At 41.5% G+C, this 20,972-nt stretch overlaps 1 protein-coding gene across 1 annotated transcript in view; it reads right to left on the bottom strand.

Moving 5' to 3' along the window:
• The window catches only part of MMRN1 (multimerin 1), a 47,731-nt gene extending 27,204 nt beyond the window's left edge, over positions 1–20,527 (bottom strand). The window contains exons 1-3 of the mRNA XM_050896591.1: positions 20,001–20,527; positions 2,445–2,564; positions 87–193 (exon numbers count right to left, since the gene is read on the bottom strand). Of these exons, the coding sequence (XP_050752548.1) occupies positions 87–193; positions 2,445–2,564; positions 20,001–20,527 (754 nt within the window). The remainder of the gene's footprint in view (positions 1–86; positions 194–2,444; positions 2,565–20,000) is intronic.
• Between the last annotated feature and the right edge of the window lie 445 nt (positions 20,528–20,972).

Here is a 20,972-nt window from a genome sequence, read left to right as displayed (position 1 = left end):
TCAGCAGAGCCACTTGCTCCCAAATCAGATTGCATTGTTTTCTTTTGTTGAAGTGAATAGTTTCAAATCCTTACAACTCTACTCACCTTTGGGTTGGCAGTTTTGCCCACTGTACCCAGGACAGCACTTCCACTCCAGCGATGTTACTATTTTATGTTTGATTCTGTAGGCCTGGTGTGTTGTTGTCTGGGACCTGCAAAACAAGAACATTTTAAACCTATTTTAGGTGACCAAATGGGAGTTGTAGGGTACCTGTATAACTACATTATGTTATCTTATGTGTCAAATGTATCCTTTCATTAACTGCTTGAAACTGAAAGTGAAGCCTAACTAGGGTTTGGTTCACAATAGCAATCAGTTTTAATATTGCAGCCTTCAGATCGTCTGCATGGATTTTAAAGGAACCTGATGTCTATTTAGTGCTGTCAGACGTCTTCCATGAATATATCATTCAGGAGTCAAATACTGCTAACTTTTATGGAAGATATTACAATTAATATCTACTAAACTGGACAGTGAGCCACAAATACAATTGTGATATACCGTTTTCTTTGAAATCAGTGAAAAAAAGCATTCACAATGAATTTATGCCACATCAGTTCACATTTAGTGCACACTGGAAGCCTTCCATTCTGATTATTTTAAACAAGATTATACAAACATTAATCCGATAAAGCGTGAAAATTTCCACTCTGGAAGTCGATGTAAGGAGGGTATGGCTATGTAATTGTGATGCTTCCATTATTACTCCTACAGTATGTAACTGCAGAGGCAGCAGCAATTTTGTTTCTGTGTTCCAATACATTCTGCGTGTCCTGGCTACTTCATCACTTCTTTTAGCTTTCTTAACTTCACAGAGAAGTCAGTTTAGAATAAACACACTGCAGTAGGGCATACAGAAGAAACTAACTACAGCATATCTACTTGCCTCTTTTAATATGTTAAATAAAAAGTTTAAATAAAAAGAATATCGCACAGTTCTGCTAGTTGCTAAACACTAATATGAAGAACACCTCAAATCTCAGAAAATACAATGATAAAATGGTTACAGAACTGTTTTGGACACACAATCCCTGTCTAAATCATTCCAGAAAGGGGGACAAAATTGAAGGCTGTCAGACCAAAAAATATCCTCCCAATGAATTAAAAAATGCCACCTCGTTTTACACTGTAGTTAATCTTGTCACCCCTTCACAAGGGATGTAATATTATATATATTAAAATTCATAGCAGCTGGCAGGAGCTTTGCATGTGTCCTCAGCCAGCTTTGCCTCTGAGAAATGCCTTTTTCAGCAGCAAGAACTCAATAAAGATTAAGGTGAACTGAAATCAAGAGATTTCTCAGTTATTTTGCTGTATGGATGGTCTTATTTTATGATAAAACTACCTTATTCTGCATTAGCATAATCCATTCCTGAAAGCACTCATAAAAATGAAGTGTCCATGAAAGGAGTTAATCAGGAATAGCTATTTCAAAAATAACTCTCCACGTAGACAAGCCTCAGAAATGTATATAGTAGAGACTTATTTACAGGAGCAGCACAAGGAGCTAATTTTCCTACAAAAAAGAAATCAGAGTTATTGTGAATCTTCTAGATTGAATTAGAAAAAAAACTGGCAACATTTCAACCACAGGGTCCACTCCACAGTTTTGCAATACAATCGACCGTATTTCAGAGTCACCAAATCCTAAGGTTACTTTATTCCTGGTTTCACCTCAAAGCTTTAAGCTTGTTCTGCCGTACCACCTAGAGGACAATACTCACAACAGTCAAACTGACTTGTAAGAGGCTTTTGAAATTTTTCAAAAGGAAAAATGTGTTACAACCTCTGTTTTGTTGGTGCTGTTTCAGTTTGCCATTTTCCAGGCCCATGCATTAAAACCCAATTTCATTTACTACCGAAATCTAGTGTTTGGAGAATACTATGAGGCACTCAAACCACAAGAGACAATCTGAATATTTTTAACAGAGTCATTATTTACAAGTTGTATCCAGGCCAATTACTTTTCTAGGTTCACTGCTTGACCAAAGCTATGCCAGAAATAAGCACCCAGCAGAGAGATAACAACAAAAACATTTATGCCTCTCAGGGGAAGCCTTTTGCTCCAACAAAGCCCCAGCATGGAAAACTGCACAGAAAGGATTTTCTTCCCCACATGTGCTTTAAAGCTTTGTACGTGTGCACCTTTCCTTGCAGTCTCCGGAAGAGGGGAGCAGGCAATGGGCTTACTTGAAGACTTTGAACGGATCAGAGGGTGCCAGAATGAAGGCATGCCAAGTCATGAGCTTTTATACTTGCTATAGGGACATGTGAAGATGAGACCTGGAAACACGTTAATCTGCTCCCTCCTGTTTTCATTTCTAAAGTCATGATTGTATTAATTATGGAGCTGGTGATAATTAAAGTACTTGCAAGTACTCTTTCTTCCTAGTTCTACACACCTCTGAGCACAGGATCCAATACGCCAAGTGCAAGGCTTCGCTCTGCCTGATGAGAAGGTTTCCAGGTTGTCCACTACCACTGTAGGTAAGAGTCTGGTATGGACATAAGCACACCAGTTTCTGTAAGATACAGAAGGTAAATATAATTAAAAGTACAAATAACATTTTCCACAATATGATGATATATGATACTTAAAGGAGAAAGTTAAACCCATAATTTAAGGATAGGACTAAGTTATGAAAATTAAGTTTGGTTTCTCTCAGACTGCCAATGTAGTCTTGGGCAATTACTTAGTGTTTGTGCTTCAGCCACCCATCAACAACAAAGAAAACAGACAATCATTTTTCCGTCTCTACATATATTTATATTGCAAATCTAATTTTTTCTTTGTAAATGTTTGTGGAGCACCAAGTACAAAGAAGCTCTTCTAGACTGCAGTAATGACAGGTCTTAAAATACACCTACATTTCAGACTACAGAAACTGTTTATCCAGAATTCAAAGGATTGTTCAGTAAGGTTTTTAACCACCCATAGCTTTCAGTTCACGGATAGACATTTCTACTCTTCCTCCCTTTCCTCAGCAATATTGTGAGTACGTGTAGACTGTGTTGTGCAGTGCACTTTGTGGTCAAAGCCACACACAGCGATAATGTGCCATAGTTCCACACTTACCTGTGCCACTGGCTACCCACCCAGAGAAGGAAGTCACATACAAAATGATCAAACTCTTGATCACTGCAGCACAGGATGTAGGAGCTGGCGAGTGCAAGGCCAGGTTTGGTTTTTTTAAAAAGGATTCTAGGGAGGTTGCAAGAAACCACAAACTGTTAAATCGGATTTTGAAACCAGGTGACTTGGTAGAAGCTACAGTAGAGAATGGAATTAAGTAGAAATTACAAACTGAATAACGGCTCAGAACAGATTTGTACAGGGAAATCATGCCTCAGAAATCTATTGGCATTCTTTGAATCAGAAGCAGGAAGATAAAGGGGTGATTTTCAGAGTCTTTTGGCACGGTCACTCACCAAGAGCTATTAGAGGGAAAAAAAGCAATCTGTCACATAGTAAGAGGATAGATCCTGTTACAGATTAATAAGGCATTAAATCAGAGAGGTGAAAGACTAGTTAGCTTTCTCAAGAAACAGTTTATCAGCAGAATCCCACATGAATCTGTAATAGACATCATATTCATTAATGAGTGGGAAAATAGATGAATAAGGAGACGAGAGTTATACAGAGCTATACAAAATAATTTTGTGTAGTATACCTAAAGCTGATCTTGAAGAACTGCAGAAATCTCATGATACTGAATTTCCAACTAATTAAGTGTCAGAAAAGGGTCTTGTAATGCAGAGTCAGGTACAAATAAAGACAGCCTTATACAGACAGTATGACTACCTAAATTAACAATCATCAGGAAACAGATCTTGGAGTCATTTGAATATGCCAATTTAGTATTTTGCATTAACTAAGCTAGTGAATCAAATATATGAAATTATTAGGTAAGGACTAGAGAACAAACGGAAATCACCACTGTTTCAGTACACCAATTCCTTGTTGCTGCATATGAGTTTATGGTTAGCCCACAGTTTGAATACAGAATTCAGGTTTGTTCCTACATCCTAAAGAGAGGTGAAAAGAAAGATACAAATAGAAGATGAAGAGTAGGAGGGATGGGAAGTCATGGCGTTCATTATTCAGTTGGTCTTGTTACGACAAAGAGGCATCAAAACAAAACAGGTTTAAACTTAAAGAAAAAAAAAAGGGTCAGGGTGGTGTTTCCACAAACATAGGCTGTGCCAGATTTGGAAGCCTGGGAAGCCAAAATGGCTTTTAAAAAGCAGTTAAATGATTTCATGAAAGAACATGCCACTAGGGTGTTGTTGGTTTGGGTTTTTTTAAATGTAAAGTTGTAGCTATAACCTCTGTCTCGGGAAGTCCCCCAGCTGCAGATTGGAAGGCATCCTGAAGAAAGTAGTATTGCACTTCTGCCAGTGGAACAAATGTCTGTTTGGTCTAGTAGTGATTTCCCTCCCCCCCCCCCCCCCCCCCCAACTTAGTACAGCCTTTCTCAGGGTCATACATTATTCCCTTATTCATGCTGAAACATATCTCATTTTTGACTTGGCAAGTTAGTGACAAGACATTGTTTCAGCTGTAGGGCTGGTAAACTTGCAAGTACTTCCATACCAATATTTTCATATGAGAACTTAAAGTTTGTCTTCCTGGGCATGTTTTGCTGCTAACCTTTGCTTCCAGTTGTAGTAGTTCTGTTAGTGTTTCATAATCCAGTAAGGAAATATATATTTACATTACCCAGCTGGCCCTGAAATCAGTATCTTGCTATGGGCTCCTTACAGCAGAAATCAAAATACAATTAAGACCAGATTAGTTCCATTCACTTAACTGGCATTAGTACAGATTTACACTGCTTCAAACAAGAACAGCAGCACGAAACACAAAATAGTATCAGCGTCTATCCTTAAGTGATTGCTTTTGTCTACTGAGATCCTACCAGTGCACTTGCATTAAATTCAGTAGTGCTTTACTTGGAAAACGATTCCTGAGAAAACAGCAGGATAAGCTAGGAAGTAAGATGCTAAGGAAGGTCAACAGACTGAACCTCTCAGTATTTCTGCTGTCAGTATCACATTGTGGTGCTCCCTCACACAACACATATTGTTTGATTGATGAATAATGTGTTTCATATAAAATGGGGTTTTATTGAGTCTCTTTGATCTGATTTCGCTCACTCACTCTCCACTTCCTTGAGAGTTTTCTCAAGGATAATATTTCTTTTTAATTGGGTATAAAAAGGCTGTGCTTTTGTTTGATGCTTCCTTTATGTTCTGTCTCCTCTAGCTATAGCCTTTTGTCTGTGTGTATAAATTAGAGACTCCATGAATAAATATTTGCTAAAAATTAAATGCAGCTCTCAACCATAAGCTTAAAGATTAGGTACTCTTCTCACCACCTCTGTGGAAGCCAGGAGCAACTCTATGCAAGTTTGAGACACATAAAATTGGCAGAATCAAAAGGAGACTTAAGTCTTTTGAGTTTTGCAGAGGGATCATGAAGTTACTTACACCACTCCTCTGGCTGGGGCATAAGTGTCCTTTACAGTCTCCTGTATCACATAGAGACTAGCAGTAGTAACTAAATAATAATGATATTTGCAGTTAAACTTTGCCAACAGTTAGCCAGAGAGCGAGCTTGTAGCTCCATCCCTTTCAACACACTTCTGCAGCAGCAAGGGAGGATAGGCACCCCCTCTTGCCAAGTGTTCTGTAGGAGCAGGACATGGCAGGGCACTTAGCTCCCTTACAAGCACGACCAGGAAGACAGCTCTTCCATGGGGCTTCCTTGCTGAGCACCAGGGAGCAGCGAGAGGAGGGCTCCTCCCTAACAGCAGGTAAGCCAGGACTGGAGGGGCAACCACGCAAGCTAGGCACTGGCCTCACCAGCAGCACACAGTACCCCCGCACCAGAGACAGGTAAGGAGCAGCAGGGTGACAGGAACAGGTCAATTAGCAGCCCAGCAAGTATCAGGCAGAGGCTAGGTAACAAGTCAGGTCCAAGAAAACTACTAGAGACAAGCATCTTTATAAGGAGAAAAGGCTCAGGCCCGGGCTTAAATGGAGCCGCTGGCCCATGAGTGTGGGTGGAGGTTTCAGGTGAGGTTGCTTGGGATCACCAAGGCCTGTTAGCTTGCCCAGGGCACTACTACTGAGCTCCTTTCTCACTACAGGCATGAGGTCTCTTCCATTTCACAGCTGTCGTGAGGGTTCTGCATATTCATACCCAAGATTAAAAACTGTATTTTTTTTCTGAAGTGCAGCACAGAGATTAAAAAAAAAAAAAATCTCGCAGCATATGAATGGGATACTAAACATTTCTTAACAAATGCAGGAAGTGATACAGGGCCAGACTGACAGTGGTCTATTCAGGAGGAGCTCTGACTAAGCATGGTGGTTTGCTTATGATTTAAACTCGGTATAGGGACTGTAAACATCTAAATTCCTGAATAACTCTCAGCAATTAACTGATGGTATATAAAATCTGATCAGAAGACATCTGAAGTGATAACACCACCTCAAGCAGTCATGCAGTACCACACTACTTTTACTGTTGCACACTAGCTGTCTGGAAAGTGAGGAACAAAGAGCCAACACCTTGGGCAGCTGGGTGCTAAGCTTACCACCTCCGCAAATCAAGAACCCAAATATAGGAGTCAGATTTTAAAATCTGGGCTACAATGAGACAGCGGTGAGGTTAGGACTTGAGCTTGTGGCTCCCTAGCCTGCGCTCTACCCTCACGTGCAGATCTGACAGCTCACCAGAGAAAGGGATTAAGCGGAAGACATATAGCAGTGTTGTCAGTGACGAGCTTTTCTGCAGTGCACACGGTTGGGGTACAATTTTTGGTAAGTGAATTCCATTTTACATCTGAGCAAATGTGGTCAATGAAAAGATAAAACAATGAAAACAGGCATAAAAAGCAGTTATAAAATACATGAAAGCCTTAAAATACAGAGAGTCCAGTTAAAAAAAAAATCTACCTTTTAAAATTCATATTGTAAATCCACTAATTATCATTATTATTGAGGGTGGCTAGCTTCAAGGTAACCGCTATTGGAACTTGCCCATTTGGAGATGCCCTGCAAAGGAAAACATGGTACAATACATCCGAAATATGTCCATTAAGGACTGCTCTTGGTTTTTAAAGATAGTCTGAACTCAGCCTCTGGTGTCTACCAAAAATTTAACTCAACCTGAGCAGATTGTTTCTGTTTAAAATATTTAACTCATTCTTAAGCTACATGAGTGCTATGTCTGAAGCTGTGGTTCTCACATAGCCCAGCAATCTTTGATCAGGCTAAATTGGAGGAAATATTCACAGCAAAAGAGCCCCTGGTGTGACTCATAATTAGGTTTACGCTACCAATGAAATAAGCTCATTAAGAGATGTTAAGAATGCAAATATAATTTTGAAATCAAATTGTCTGAAAAAATGTAGATTTGGAAATAGAAGATGAAGCGTGGCGGAAGAACTATGACAGGCTGTGTTAATGCAAAGGCAGAACAGAAGACAACTGATTTGCATAACAGGACTTTAAACCTGAAAATCCTCTTTACCCTCCATGGAATAATATATTCCAGATCAGCAACACAGGCTTCTAACATGCAGATTTTGTTGAGAGCTGCAGGAGCCTGGCATTTCTTTAGCATTAAGCCTGATTTCAATCAGGAAAGCTGTATTTAAAAACAAAACAAAATCCTCGCAACATACAACAGAAATCCAGCCTGGAGAGAGCAGTGCAAGTCCCCGACTGGCATAAAGCCCATGTGACAGATTTCATCCTCCTCTTGCATGTATTGGCCAGTGTCGTGGTTTGACCCCAGCCAGCAACTAAGCACCATGCAGCTGCTTCCCCCTCCCTCCTCCTAGCGGGATGGGGAGGAGGGTCAGGAAAAAAAGTAAAACTCATGGGTTGAGATACGAACAGTTTAATAACTAAAGTAAAATAAAATATAATACTAACTAATAATAATATTATTATAATTGTAATGAAAAGGAATATAACAACAACAACAAAAAAGAAATAAAACCTAAGAAAAGACAAGTGATGCACAATGCAATTGCTCACCACCCACTGACCGATGCCAGAGCCATGATCCATGCCTCCTGGCCAACTCCCCCCTGTTTATATACTGGGCATGATGTTCCATGGTATGGAATACCCCTTTGGCTAGTTTGGGTCAGCTGCCCCAGTATGCTCCCTCCCAGCTTCTTGCACACCTGCTTGCTGGCAGAGCGTGGGAGACTGAAAAGTCCTTAACTTAGGGTAAGTGCTACTTAGCAACAGCTAAAACATCAGTGTATTATCAACATTATTCTCACACTAAATCCAAAACACAGCACTGTACCAGCTACTAAGAAGAAAATTAACTCTATACCAGCCGAAACCAGGACAGCCAAGAAAACTCACTGGTAGCAAGGTGTGGGAGAATACCATTGAGTCCTCAGGCCTTAGAAATAGCCTCTTTGCTTGTGATATTTGCAGCAGTATTTCTAGCTCGAATCAAAATACTGCTACCCCAACTCTGCATCAAGTGCAGTTTCACCCTATCTGTGAAGTAAGGCATAGTACAAAGAGCAGCATTTGCTTCTTTTGCAATCAATAAGCATGTCTACTCTGCAGCCTTGGCAGGCCTCAGTCCTCTGGGGTTTATGGCCACTGCGAATTCAAAGTCCTGAGTAGCAAATGGGCCATGGAGCTTGCCCACGCGGCTGGAGCAAAGTACCTACAACTGGCAGGGCATTAGTGGGACCCAGATGGTGCCTTTAAGCCTGTCTTTAGCTTTTGGGATCCTACGCATCCCGTACAGCTTATTCAGATCTTGCGTTAATATCCTCTCGGAAGAGTTTGCTTCTCTTCTGCTTATACCAGTCCCGTTTCTTTTTCCACAGAGAAAACATTCCTGTGAAGCATTTCTTCATTTCCACAGTTGGCCAGAAAATAGAAAGGATGCAGCCTAGAGATAACTGTGAAACAGAAGTAGCTTCGGGGCAATTGTAAGCAAGGACTGCCTGCACTGTGTCCATGGCAGGAAGCCCAACACCCAGTCTACGTGAGTATGTACCAATAATACATGTGTTTCCCCCAGCTGGAAAAAAAGCTTGTTTCTAACAGTGTAAGACAGATTACTGTAGTGTTCCCCTGTGTTCAGCTGACTCATCCTCAGTGACTTACACCAGCCTCATGATATGGAGGTATATATATATATGGTGTGAATCACTGGGCAACATCTTGCAACTTCAAAGGGATGCTATTCCCTGCAAAAAGCAACCTCCCCGTCTGCAAAATGAAACCATGTGGCCTACAGAAACCTGCCCTGTGATGCACTGCTGGGAGACCAATGTTCTATGTCCAACGTCCAATGACAATGGTAATGTCTCAGCAGTAGTTATTTACCTACTCTTGTTTAAGCTTTCATAAACAGCAAATACGGTGTCTTAATTTACTGTGCAGACTTCTGAAGCTAGACTTGACTTTATATGACAAAAAATACCCCACTTGGTTTGAAGTAGCTGTATAAGCACGTGCCCTTACGTACATCCCTGCCTCCTGACTCAGGGGACACTCAAGAGCCCTTAAACCCATCATGGCTTCACTGGCGTGTTGCCAGCACTCTTAAAAGCCTCGCCTAATTCGCAATTAGCAGGGCTTATGCTCTGCTTTACCACCTCTTTGGTGGCAGCCTGGGTGCCCCGTCTGAGCTGCCCGCCGCCACCCGCAGAAGCGGCAGGGAGGCTCACCCCGTCGCCCCCCCCGCGGGCTGCCACCGCCGTGCGGGAGCCACCGCCACCTGCCTGCTGCTGCCGGCAGCCGGCCCCTGGCTGAGACCTCCCCCCGCCCCAAAGCGCAGCCGGCTACCGGCTCTGCCCTGAGGCAGCGCCAGGCGCCGTGAGGCGACGGCGGGGCGAGCGAGGGGCGCTGGGCCTGAGGCGCTGGGAGGCGAGGCGGGGCGGTGCGAGGCGGGGCGGTGTGAGGCGCTGCCGGGCAGGGCCGGCAGGTGGCGGCCGTTGCCCGCAGAGGCGGGAAGCCGCCGGTGGCGGTTAACGCGCCTGCCGCTCCGCGGCGCTGGCGGCGCCGGCGACGCGTGGGGCCGTACGGGCGCGTCTGTCCGCCACCGCCACCCCGCTCCCTCCTGCCGAGGGGGCCGGGCCGGGGGAGTGCTGTGGTCTTGTAAATTCGGGTACAGCCCGGAGCGGGGCTTCATCGCTTCGTACGGCTCACCGGCGCCAAGGGTGAGGGAGAGCCCCGCCGCCTTCTGGTGAGCTCCCAGGGGATGATGAGGGAGAGCAGAGGGCCTGCAGGAAGGAGGGCAGCAAAAGAAGAAAATGAATTTGTTTAACTCCAAAGAAGGAGCGCTGTGACTGCTTGCTGGTAAAGTTATCTGGTCTATGACAGGATTGTTCTGAATACATTCGCAGTCAATGGAAATGTTCCCGTTTGACCAGCAGGCTTTGAACCAGTCCTCTTGATGCTGTGGTACCCGATATTGCTGAAAAGCAAAGTACAATTTACACTAACATCGAAAAATTATAATTTCCTTAGGGTGAGAGGGTGAGTGGAAGTTTATGAGACTGCAAGGACCCCTTCCACAGCACATTTCCACTGTAAACTGTTCTTTGGGTACATTAGCAAGAAAAAAACAAACAAACCCTCACAAAAACTGCCAGCTACAGAGTATCAGGTATACCTGTACACAATTGCTTCCACTTGCTTGTTAGCACAAATCCTTGTAAATGGTCCTAAAGCCACTCAACAGGAACACCAGTGGCACTCAGGCCACAAAGGGTATAGATTTTGTTCTGCCCTTTTCGTATTATATCTGAAAATAAGTTATTTTTATCCGTGAGTAAATTGGATTACCTGCCTTTTAATAGAAATGCTATTGAATCAGCGCAGCTGAACATCACTGAATCATGAAAATGAGATTATTGTGTTGCTGAAGGAATACAAAAGGACCCAGAGCTGGAGCCATTGTTAAAGTCCATACACAGCTTGGTGGATGTGCCTCATTCACATTGTATGCGGTTTATTCATATTTCACAGAAGAGTTTATGAAATACTAATCTCAATTCTACACCTGTTTTCATTTTGTATTGTCCTCATCAAAGAGGATGTAGGAAGACACTACGAGCATCTGGAGTCGGTAGATGCCTTGCGAGGAGAGGCTGAAGGGCCAGGGCTTGTTCAGGCTGGGGAAGGGACGGCTTTGAGGGCACCTAACAGCAGCCCCCCAGGCCCTACAGGGAGGCTATTTAGAAGCTAGATCTAGGCTCTTCCCAGCAGTACATGGCAGGAAGGCAAGAGACAACAGGCCCAAATTGAAACCAGAGAGGTTCCGACTGAGTATGAGAAACTTATTCCCCATGAGGACACCCAGGCACTGGAGCAGGGCCCAGAGAGGTTGTGCAATCACCAGCCCAGAGTGTGGAGCTCAGTATCGGACTGGATCAAGCCCCACGCAACCTGGTCTGATCTCATACCTAGCCCTGCTGTGAGCAGGAGGTCGGACCGCCGGAGGTCCCTTCCAACCTGAATGATCCTATGATTCTGTGAACCTGTGATCTCTGCTTATATATCTATCTCCTTTGGGTGATATGATTGTTCTTCTGAATATAGTAGGTTAAGTGCATTCACACATAAAAACATATAATGACATGGTGTGGAAGAAATAAATTTTTTCTATTTTTTTTTTTTTTAAGCTAGGATCTTTTCCAGTCTGAAAGACTGTTACACAAAAATCAGAGTATAGGCCCTGAATTTAGGTTGTATAAAAGTACATTGCTGTGATATATTTTCAGTTTGCTTTAAACAACCTGCCAAGTTTCGATGGGGAGAGATAATGTTGATTGACATAATGTAAACACTCAGATTATAAGGATAAAAAGCATCCTTACAAGGTTTTTTTGCTATTGCATGGGAGACTAGGTTTTGGTTTCAGCAACTTCCTTTGAACTCCACTAGGTGACTACGGAGACCTCTCACCTTTTTGATACTAGTGAAACGGTAAATTCCGTATCTTTAAAGGAACAACAGTTATCTTCCAAAAATATAAGCTCTAGTTCAAAGAGAAATTATAAACCTGAACCAAAATCAATTAGTTTTTTAGGTTCACTGCTTAGCTTCCTTTGCTCTGACATGTATGAATCTCAGCTGAAATAAAAATTCAGTACTCACTAGGGACTGACCATAAACAAATCAAATTGGGAAGTCTGTTTTACATGCTGATTGGAATGGAAAACCTGGACAGCCTCTGAAAAGTGCGTTTGATATGCAATATAATACAGTATGTGATGGTAAAATATGTTATAGGATGTTTTTAGCCCTGAAAAACAGCTGACTTGTTGACACTGAAGTATCAGGTGGGGGGAGTCATACCATTTGTTTAATGGTTTTTTTCAGGACTCAGGGTCCTGACATTTTGTCCTGTCTATTACAAAACACAAATTCTACTCTCATCATTCATTTCCTTTTTTTGTATGTACAGTGCTGAAGCCTTGGACTGTGAACAGCCTCTTTGTCTCATCCAAGTGTTTATTTACTGTTGTGACCAATTGTGTGTCCTACCTTGTGCTGCAAAAATTAATTCACAATTTCCACTTACCTAGCACTTTGCTGAACTATTTTAGCATTTAGAAAGTTGTCTTGTTGTGAACCAGATCAGCTCTTTTAGACCTTTTCTCCTCTGTGTTCAGAGCCTTTCAAAATAATCACTTTCCCACAGATAGATTTTAGACTTTCAAGAATACATCGATTAATGTGCTTTGAGAATCATCCAATAAAACACATTTGAAAACCCAGACAAACTGCTCTTTAAAAGGGTCTTAGTTCTGCATTTTTTCCTCTGGAATATAAATTTATTTTCCATCATCTAATTGACCCAGAGTAAAAAATTCATTAAGCTAGTTCTGGTCTAGTTTACTGTCAGTGCTTCTCGGATGACCTTCAGTGGTGCTGGTTTTCAGTGGTTTGTTAGTCCTTTTGTAATCTACAGAAAAGGAGATTCCAGTATGTCAGTAATGGCTTCTCCACTTTGAGAAATACTGACCAAAAAAAAAAAGCCTTTGTAAGTGACAAAATGAAAATGTTAAAAAAGATGATCCACCCAGTTCCAGAGGGGTGAATGTTGTTCTTTAATCTGTTTATAGTGTTGTTTTGGGCAGCTTCTCTTTTCTTATTTAGCTTCATTAAATGGTTAAATGCCTTGCCAGTTGTTTTGTACCTGATTTGCCACTTACTCACGCAGACCTCTATCTTTACGCTGTCACTGATTGATTTCTTAGGGGGCTCTCGAACAAAAAGGATCTGAGCCAAAGTCCGTGAAATTCAAGGTGATTTTTTTCCCAGGCTTTTCCTCATGACCTATGATGTTATTTACCAGGAGTGTAATACAGAATAGATGCTTTGAGATTTGGCAGAAAAATTGTCTTTTGAAACACTTGCATTCTCTAACTGGCAACACAGGTAATGCCTTCGGAAAACATATGGGGATACCTTGCTGGTCTCCTTTTCCTTGCCACGTCTGTTCTAGGAATTAGCATCAGTTTTCTAAAATATTAATTATATTCAGATTTGTAAGAATGTGTATTTTCTGTGCAGACTTGAGCAGATGTTTCTGGTGTACCTTAAATGAAATGTTGCAAAGAGTCGAATGTTTGCAGTGGCTGGGAGGTAAATCCTACCACGGTGTCCAGTTTGTTACGGTAATCCTAATCTATGCAGAGGGGTGAAGAGACTTCAGTAGGGATGGAAAACAGTCTGTTCCTAATCCTCGCTGTTCCCATGGCAGATGAAACCAAGAGCAAGAGCAAAGATAAGCAAGAGCATTAATGTAATAGTTAGTGTAATGAGATGAATGGAAACCTTTATTACCGTTATTAAAAAATTTCAGAAGTCATCTGTATAGTAGTGGCTTATCTGAATCTGATCACAGAAAAACTAAATAACTAGACTCTGAGGAGGCTAAGAGAAAAAGATACCGGGCTTTTTGTCTTTTATAAGTACTTTGTGAGTGTCTCAAAAGCAAGCTGGGTGGAGATGTGATTTTTTTTCTTCCCAGTGCTATGTTGCCTGTGCTACTGAAAACAGTCTGTCATGACTCTGCCTAGCCATCATTGCTGAAAGGCTGTCTCAGAAAACCAGAACTTTGGATTTTGTTATTTCCTGAATTTTTGTCTGGTTTTCAGAAATTATTATTTTATCACCTACAGTACAGAATTGTATGGACATGTGTTTACCATTTCTTCTCTCCCTGAAAGACAAAACATCCTACAGGGTCTCTCTGGGAGACGGTGCAAGCTGGGTAAACCATCTCCTGCAATGACTCCTTCCCACCCCGGTACAGGAACCACTTGAAAAGTGACCACCACATTGGAGCAAACAGATCCTTTAACTCATTCTGTGCATGGGACATCAGCAGTGGAAAGGATTTCCTCAATGCATGGGGTATAATAGCACTGATATAAACAAAAAGTCTGTGAATCGCATGGACCTTGTGCAGCTTTTACCCTGTACCAGTGCTGCTGTACAGTGTGTAGTAGTACCTAATCTGCACTATGCGGTAAGATGTTTTGCTACTTCACACCTGCAGTCTCAGTCATCTGTTAACTGTTTTACTTCTGTGCTCAGCAGAAGACAGCACCACTCTCTAAATACTTGCATTAAAATTCTCTTTGGACAGTTACATTTTCTTGGTACCATGCCACATGCATCATTATGGAACTGCATAATTATATCCATTGCCTCATTTATTCTGTGGATGAAATAGCAATAAAGTAGTGAATACCAGCACCTGGGTGAATGATCTGCTTTGGTCTTTAGGACTGCAATAGGAGTAACACTGCGTTCAGCATGTGTAGGAAAATTAGATTGTGGGCTTACAGCCAAGCATCAGAAGTACGTTCAAGATGCTGCTGGACAAGACGGGTTCATTGTGACGGTCTTCTGCATGGCTGGAATACAACATCGTGAGGGCAAAGCAAGCGCTGCTTGTCAAACATGCTCTGACACTTAGCCACCAAGGCAACCTAAGTACCAGTGTAAGAGGTTCCTCCTTCCAGGTCATAGTGAATATACCTAGTGAGGCAGAAACCTAAGCCATGCATGACTTTATTTATTGTAAATGCACAGTGATGCAAAATCTTAAGAAATCGATTCAAGAATTGTTATCTCTGCTCCATTAAAAAGTGACATGATCAAAAGAGACTGTGAACCTTGCATTAGCTAGGCAGTTAAATCAGGTTTCTACGTGTCTTGTGTATTTGAACCATCTGCTGAGCTTAACCATTCATTTTAATTTGTCAGCACGCTAGAAATTCTACCAAGCTGATACAGGCAAAAGCAATTTCCAGGGAGAAATGCAGAAGTCTGGTCAGGAGAATGAAATATTTCAGCACTCCTACCACATGTGACAGCTAAGCAAATCTGTCCCTGGTGCTGACTTTATTAAACCGTTCCGTGTTTAGTAATAAAATACTGTCACCTCACCGCTACCCAAGGTAATGGCAGGGGAAGCCTATGAAGACCCTCAGTGGATTCATGATAATTGGAAAATGTGTAATATACACATACTAAGAGAAAAGAGTAATGTAGAGCCGTCCAACAATGTGGAGAGAGTGCAGTTAATTTACAGCCTGAATGAATGTCTCATGTATTCCAGAGCTGCCTTGAACAGTAATTAATAAAATTGGGTTCAAAATGGAAGGATGAGTGTGCTAGTCTCAGGACTCCGCCTCAGACTTGCTCCATAGCACCACTGTTATTTAAGCTGCTTTATACAGTGAAATATTGCAAGTGTCTCTCTCCACAGGCTGAAAAAGACGTATCTCACATGAGCTCAACTGAAAAGAATGTATCATCAATTTTCTTCTTTGACACCAAATTGGTGCTCACATTTAATGTCAGTGAACTTTGGAAAAACTCTCTCTCTGCTGCTGAAGTACAGCTCTAGTTTTCCAGCATTTCTTTATTTATTGATATGGATAGCGTGAAAATTTGAAGATAGGTAGAAATAAAAAAAAGATGCATATTTGTTTGTAGAGACATAAAGCTTACATTGCAGAGCTTAAGTCAAATTCATTACTAGGAGTGAAGAAAGGAATTTTCCTTCAGCTCAGGCCGTTCCAGATGTGCTTCCTATGAAGTTTCCTTATCCTTCTGAAAGCTTGAGTGCAGGCCCTCCCAGAAGGGGGGATACCTCACCAGAGAAACCACTCTTCTTGAATGGTTTGAGAGCAGGTAGCTACACAATCTATAAATTATGTCCTCCTGTACCTGTTCTAAGGTTAACTATAAAATTGTTCCACTTCACTGCGAAAGAACAGCATTTCATTGCATTTTCATTCCAGTGAAGAATAAGGAATAGTTTAGTGGTTTTAGAAATAAGGATATGCCCAATATTTAGCACTTAAAATACCACATCGGGATGTGATACAGAGGGGCTCAAAGCCAAGCTTTGCCTTATTAACAGCAGAATCTTGAACCTGGAGCCTTTAGCCCTACTGACTGTACTCTTCATCAGGTGACTGCCTGTTGCAGTATGTCTCTGCCCCCAGAAGTTCTGCTGGAACCTGAAAAGCCAATCTGAGATGAGTTTTTAAAATAAAGTCATGGTCTTTGGCAAATATGGCTCTGTTTCAGTAGGAAAAAAAATATTTATTCTGACAGTTCTAATAGTTCATTTCTTTCAATAAAATGAAATGGAAATGTGTCGGGACCCTGACGGCACTTGTGGGTCTTATTCACCCTGACCAGCCTGACCTGGGGTCTCCACCCATACGCCCTGCCCATGGGCTCAGAAGCCCCACTAAAGTTCACCCCAGGGCTACATTGTGCCTATGCCTATCCTGACCTGCAAGCTGACGTCCTGGCCTAACTTTGACCTTGCCCCATCACTGTGGACTTGCCCAGTGATCACTGGGCTGGGTCTTAACCCTGGTCACCATCACCAGGCCTGATCCTGACTCGCTGATTTGCCTTCCTAGCTTGATCTTGGCACTGCAGCATTACCACAGCTGCGCCTGGCGATTTGGGCTCTGGGGTGACGCTAGCTGCCATATCTGGGTGTGTCCTGCCTGCCACACTTGGTGGTTGTCAGAAATATTCTTCAGGTGCAGACTTTGAAAATCCATGAAATGTTTCCAAATCATGCTCTTCTGACATTTTAACAGGAATTTTGCAAAAATAGAATGAACCAGAAGAAATTTTTTCTAATCTAGTTCTAGTATGTATGTGATATGTGTACATAATATTGTCCTCAGATAACCTAGGGTAGAGATAGCAAGGGAATTATCTTTGTAATTAAGCCAGTAAGGCAGATGACCCTCTTCAGAAAGGGATATTTGGGAATTAAGCTTGTACAATGGGCACATACAGTACCTTGTGGGTAATCTGACAGCCCTGGAGACTCTCCAACAAAGTATATGTATTGCTATTTTAAAAATTATAAATATATTAAAAAACAAATGCTCATTCTTGTTTTGTTTTCCTTCCTCTTGTCTCTCACTGACCTCTCTCTATTGTTCCTTCTATATGGAGCCTCTTAACATCAGCATCTCTGCACATATGTTAGCACAATGGGTTGCCATAAAGGATTAGAGTCATGCAGTTCCTACAAGGTCACTCAAAAATTCAGGTTGGAATACAGACTATAACCAAAGAGTTGCTTTAATTCAAAGTAAATTTGAAAAGCAAATTGTGCTTCCAAATTTCCTCAGAAGTAGTACACTTTACAACTATGAAATCTGCTATTGAGTTATTCATGCTGTACTCAGGCATTAAATGAGTAAACCTTGAAGAAAGCTGTATGTCTTTATTGGAAGTTTTACAGCATCTTTTTCACTTTATTTGCAATAAAAATACGATTTTTTTTTAAAAAAGAAAACATATGCTAGAAATGGATAACACCTGCACATAATAAATAAAAATGCTTGTGTTCTTATGCATAGTTTCTCAGCAGTAGCTTTCCAGGTGTTTCACAGCAGTGATCGGTAACACTGAGCACACTAGACTTGGCATTTTTTCATGACTTTACTAAAAAAAAAGAGTCACAAGCAGCTTTATTATCCATCCAGGTCTATTCATAGGGAAGGGGAGACAGAATAGTGAAGTGATTTACTTAAGTCACAGTCCAGGTCAGTGGCAAAACTGGAAGAAAAGCACAAAACACCTTAGCTGATTGTAAAAACACTTGTATGCGGTAGGAAGACAAGGCTTGTAACACAAGAATCTTAATGTGAAAAGGATCGAGCCACACCTAGAACTGTAGCCATTTGCTAGAGAGAGGCTATGTAGCCCAGCAGCTTCAGAAAGACAGTGGGGATTCAGCATTCTGTTTTATGCTGGGGTTTCATGCTGCTATACATTCCTGTAACTTTGATATGCAATCCTAGCTTTATCACTTAACTTGCACAATGGACTCAAAAAAAACCCCAAAAACCTTTATGCATGTTGCACAGCAGGTTGCTCCTTGACCACTCATGAAACAAGGTGCTAGCCAATACAAGATTTGCTTATTTTGCCTCTCTGCAGTTGCAACCATATCCCCTTATGATAAATAAAATATGAGACCTTGTTCACCAGAGACTAATTTTTTTGTTTTCTATATTTACATCTTATGTAAAAGGTAGAAACAATACCTGCCGATTCACACAGTTTTTCTGAAGATCAATTTCACTGGAATACTATTCTTGAAAAAAGCTGAGAAATCTAAATCCTCTAAGGTTAGCATATGTTAAGACCTATTTTAATGGAGATGCTGTTGTCAGTTCTCACGTGTAAGGAGAACCCATTTAACTCAGGTTAACTCAGACACTCTGCCAAACACGGTAGTAAGGTGTTGTAACAGATGACATTCACAACTGAAAAGTATGCTAGGAAAGCTATCTGGGGAAGACGGCTCCTTACTGGGGTATCTCTTCCAAGCGGAGGCAAAGGACTCCTTTCCTTTTGGTCTTTGTGCGTTATTTCACTTATGCATGATCCAAAACATGCTCAGGTCAACAGGCATCTTTTCTTTAAGTTGAAGGAACATTAGGTCTCAGCCACACATAGCAAGAAAATTGTAGGAGTTCTTCTAAGTGGTGATTTGTTCTCTTTTGTGTGAATTTAAGCGGAAAAGTTTTTCCTCCTTTTGGATGCTAACATTTGGGCAAGTACTATCAAAAGAAGAAATCTATATTCTGAAAGCCCACTCTCCATAAATACTATGGAAAACAACCAATCCTTTGTGTCTTCCATTTTCTACCAGTATCTGAATATATATCAGCAATTAAGTGAACCTTGCAACATCTCCGAAGTCAGTATTAACATCCCCATTGAGAACTGAAGACATTGGGGAACAAAGAAAATAATTGAGTGTTCCAGAGCAATAGAACTAAACAGTACAATTTGATATACTCTGCTATGCATAGCTATTATGTTTTAAGTTATACAGTTCTAAATGCACATTCACCTGCAATGCCACTTTTCATAAGTTTTTATCACAGAATAAGGTGTTTCAAATTGTCAGACGTGGATGCATTTTGTACACTTAATTGCTTGTATTTTCAGTTTAGTGGAGGAGTTTACAAACACAATCATTTTTTAACAGATTCTAAATGAAAAAGTGCATTTGCAATTTCTTTTACCCACAAGAAAAGAAAGAAAAAAATCAACAAAAGTTTACTGTGCATAAAACAAGGAGACATCTATTGTAGTCCTTTCCTACCCATATATGATAATGACTTTCCTGTTGGTTTTGAGATAACTACCCTGAGGAATAAAATATTGCAGCATTTACTCTGTTACAAATGTATGGTTTTGACTGAGTAAATACTGCAGGTTTGGTCCCTCGCTTGTTTTAGATGGTCTTCCTTAAGCCCAGAAAACAATTTTACTGAAATTACTAGGACTTTTGCCAATTATTTCACTGGGAACAGGAAAATAACGATTCCTAAGCAGTACATAGGAGACAAGAAAAAATATGTAACTTTCCTTACTTTCCCCTGGTAGTTTCAAAGCTGGATGCTTTGGAGTTGGCATCCTGCTGGGTGCTGGTGATACCAGTGCTGTGGGATGACTGCTTGAGAGATCTGTTCCCTGTAGCTGTATCCCGGCTTGCAGTGACCTCTTGCTGGAGAGGGACCTGTCTAGCATTGCTCTGTAGAGATGTCCCTTTGCTGCTAGATGAGCTTCCCATCTTATCTTTGTCAGAGTTACCTTCACTGTGTCCATTTGACTGGCTTGCAGGGGTAGTGGTTGTAGGATTGGAGGTTTTCTTCACTGCTTTCATTCCCAGAGTCTTGCCTGAAGATGCAAAAGGAGGTCCCTGTGAGGCACTCGCTTCGGCAGCTTGGATCTCAGAATGGGATGACCCCACAGTTGTGGTCAGAGATGGAGTCAAGTCTGAGTGGCTTGTCTGGGTTTCACCACCCTGGCCTGTGGTCCAGAGATTTCCTGGAGTATTAAATCCAATGCTGCCACTCTGTAAGTGCAATAGGAGCAGCAATAAGATTATCTCCTTCATTCTGCTGGTTTGTAAATGCTACAAGTTATCTCACATTTATTTCCCAGGCAAGAAATCCTGTAGCTTCTCCCTCCTCCTGAGCTGCTACTCATACAGTGAGCCTACCCAGAGGATGCCCTGACAGGCTTTATTTTTGTAGAAAGGAAACAGGTTTTGGTGTTTCAAAACTGACTGAGGAAGCCTGGTTTCCTGTTTCTGTGGATTCCTCTGCAACCTGTGACCCCTTGGAGAGCGGGAGCCTGGCAGCCTTTGTGGGAGGAAAAAAGAAGTTTCTGCAGAAGGCACAGGATAAAGATTAATGGCACAATAGAAACGTGGAAAAATATGTACTGTGAAGTGATCCTGAGGGATAAAAACTGAAATTATTAGGTAATTTTCCTTTCACATGTACGTGTACAGAGAACAGAAATGACTTGTCACATGTGCCCTTTGGATGGTTTGTACT

This window comes from Gymnogyps californianus, chromosome 4 (genome assembly GCF_018139145.2).
Source record: "Gymnogyps californianus isolate 813 chromosome 4, ASM1813914v2, whole genome shotgun sequence".
Classification (NCBI taxonomy): domain Eukaryota; kingdom Metazoa; phylum Chordata; class Aves; order Accipitriformes; family Cathartidae; genus Gymnogyps; species Gymnogyps californianus.
The sequence above is the reverse complement of the archived record's forward strand: the minus strand, read 5'-3'. Positions and strand labels throughout refer to the sequence as shown.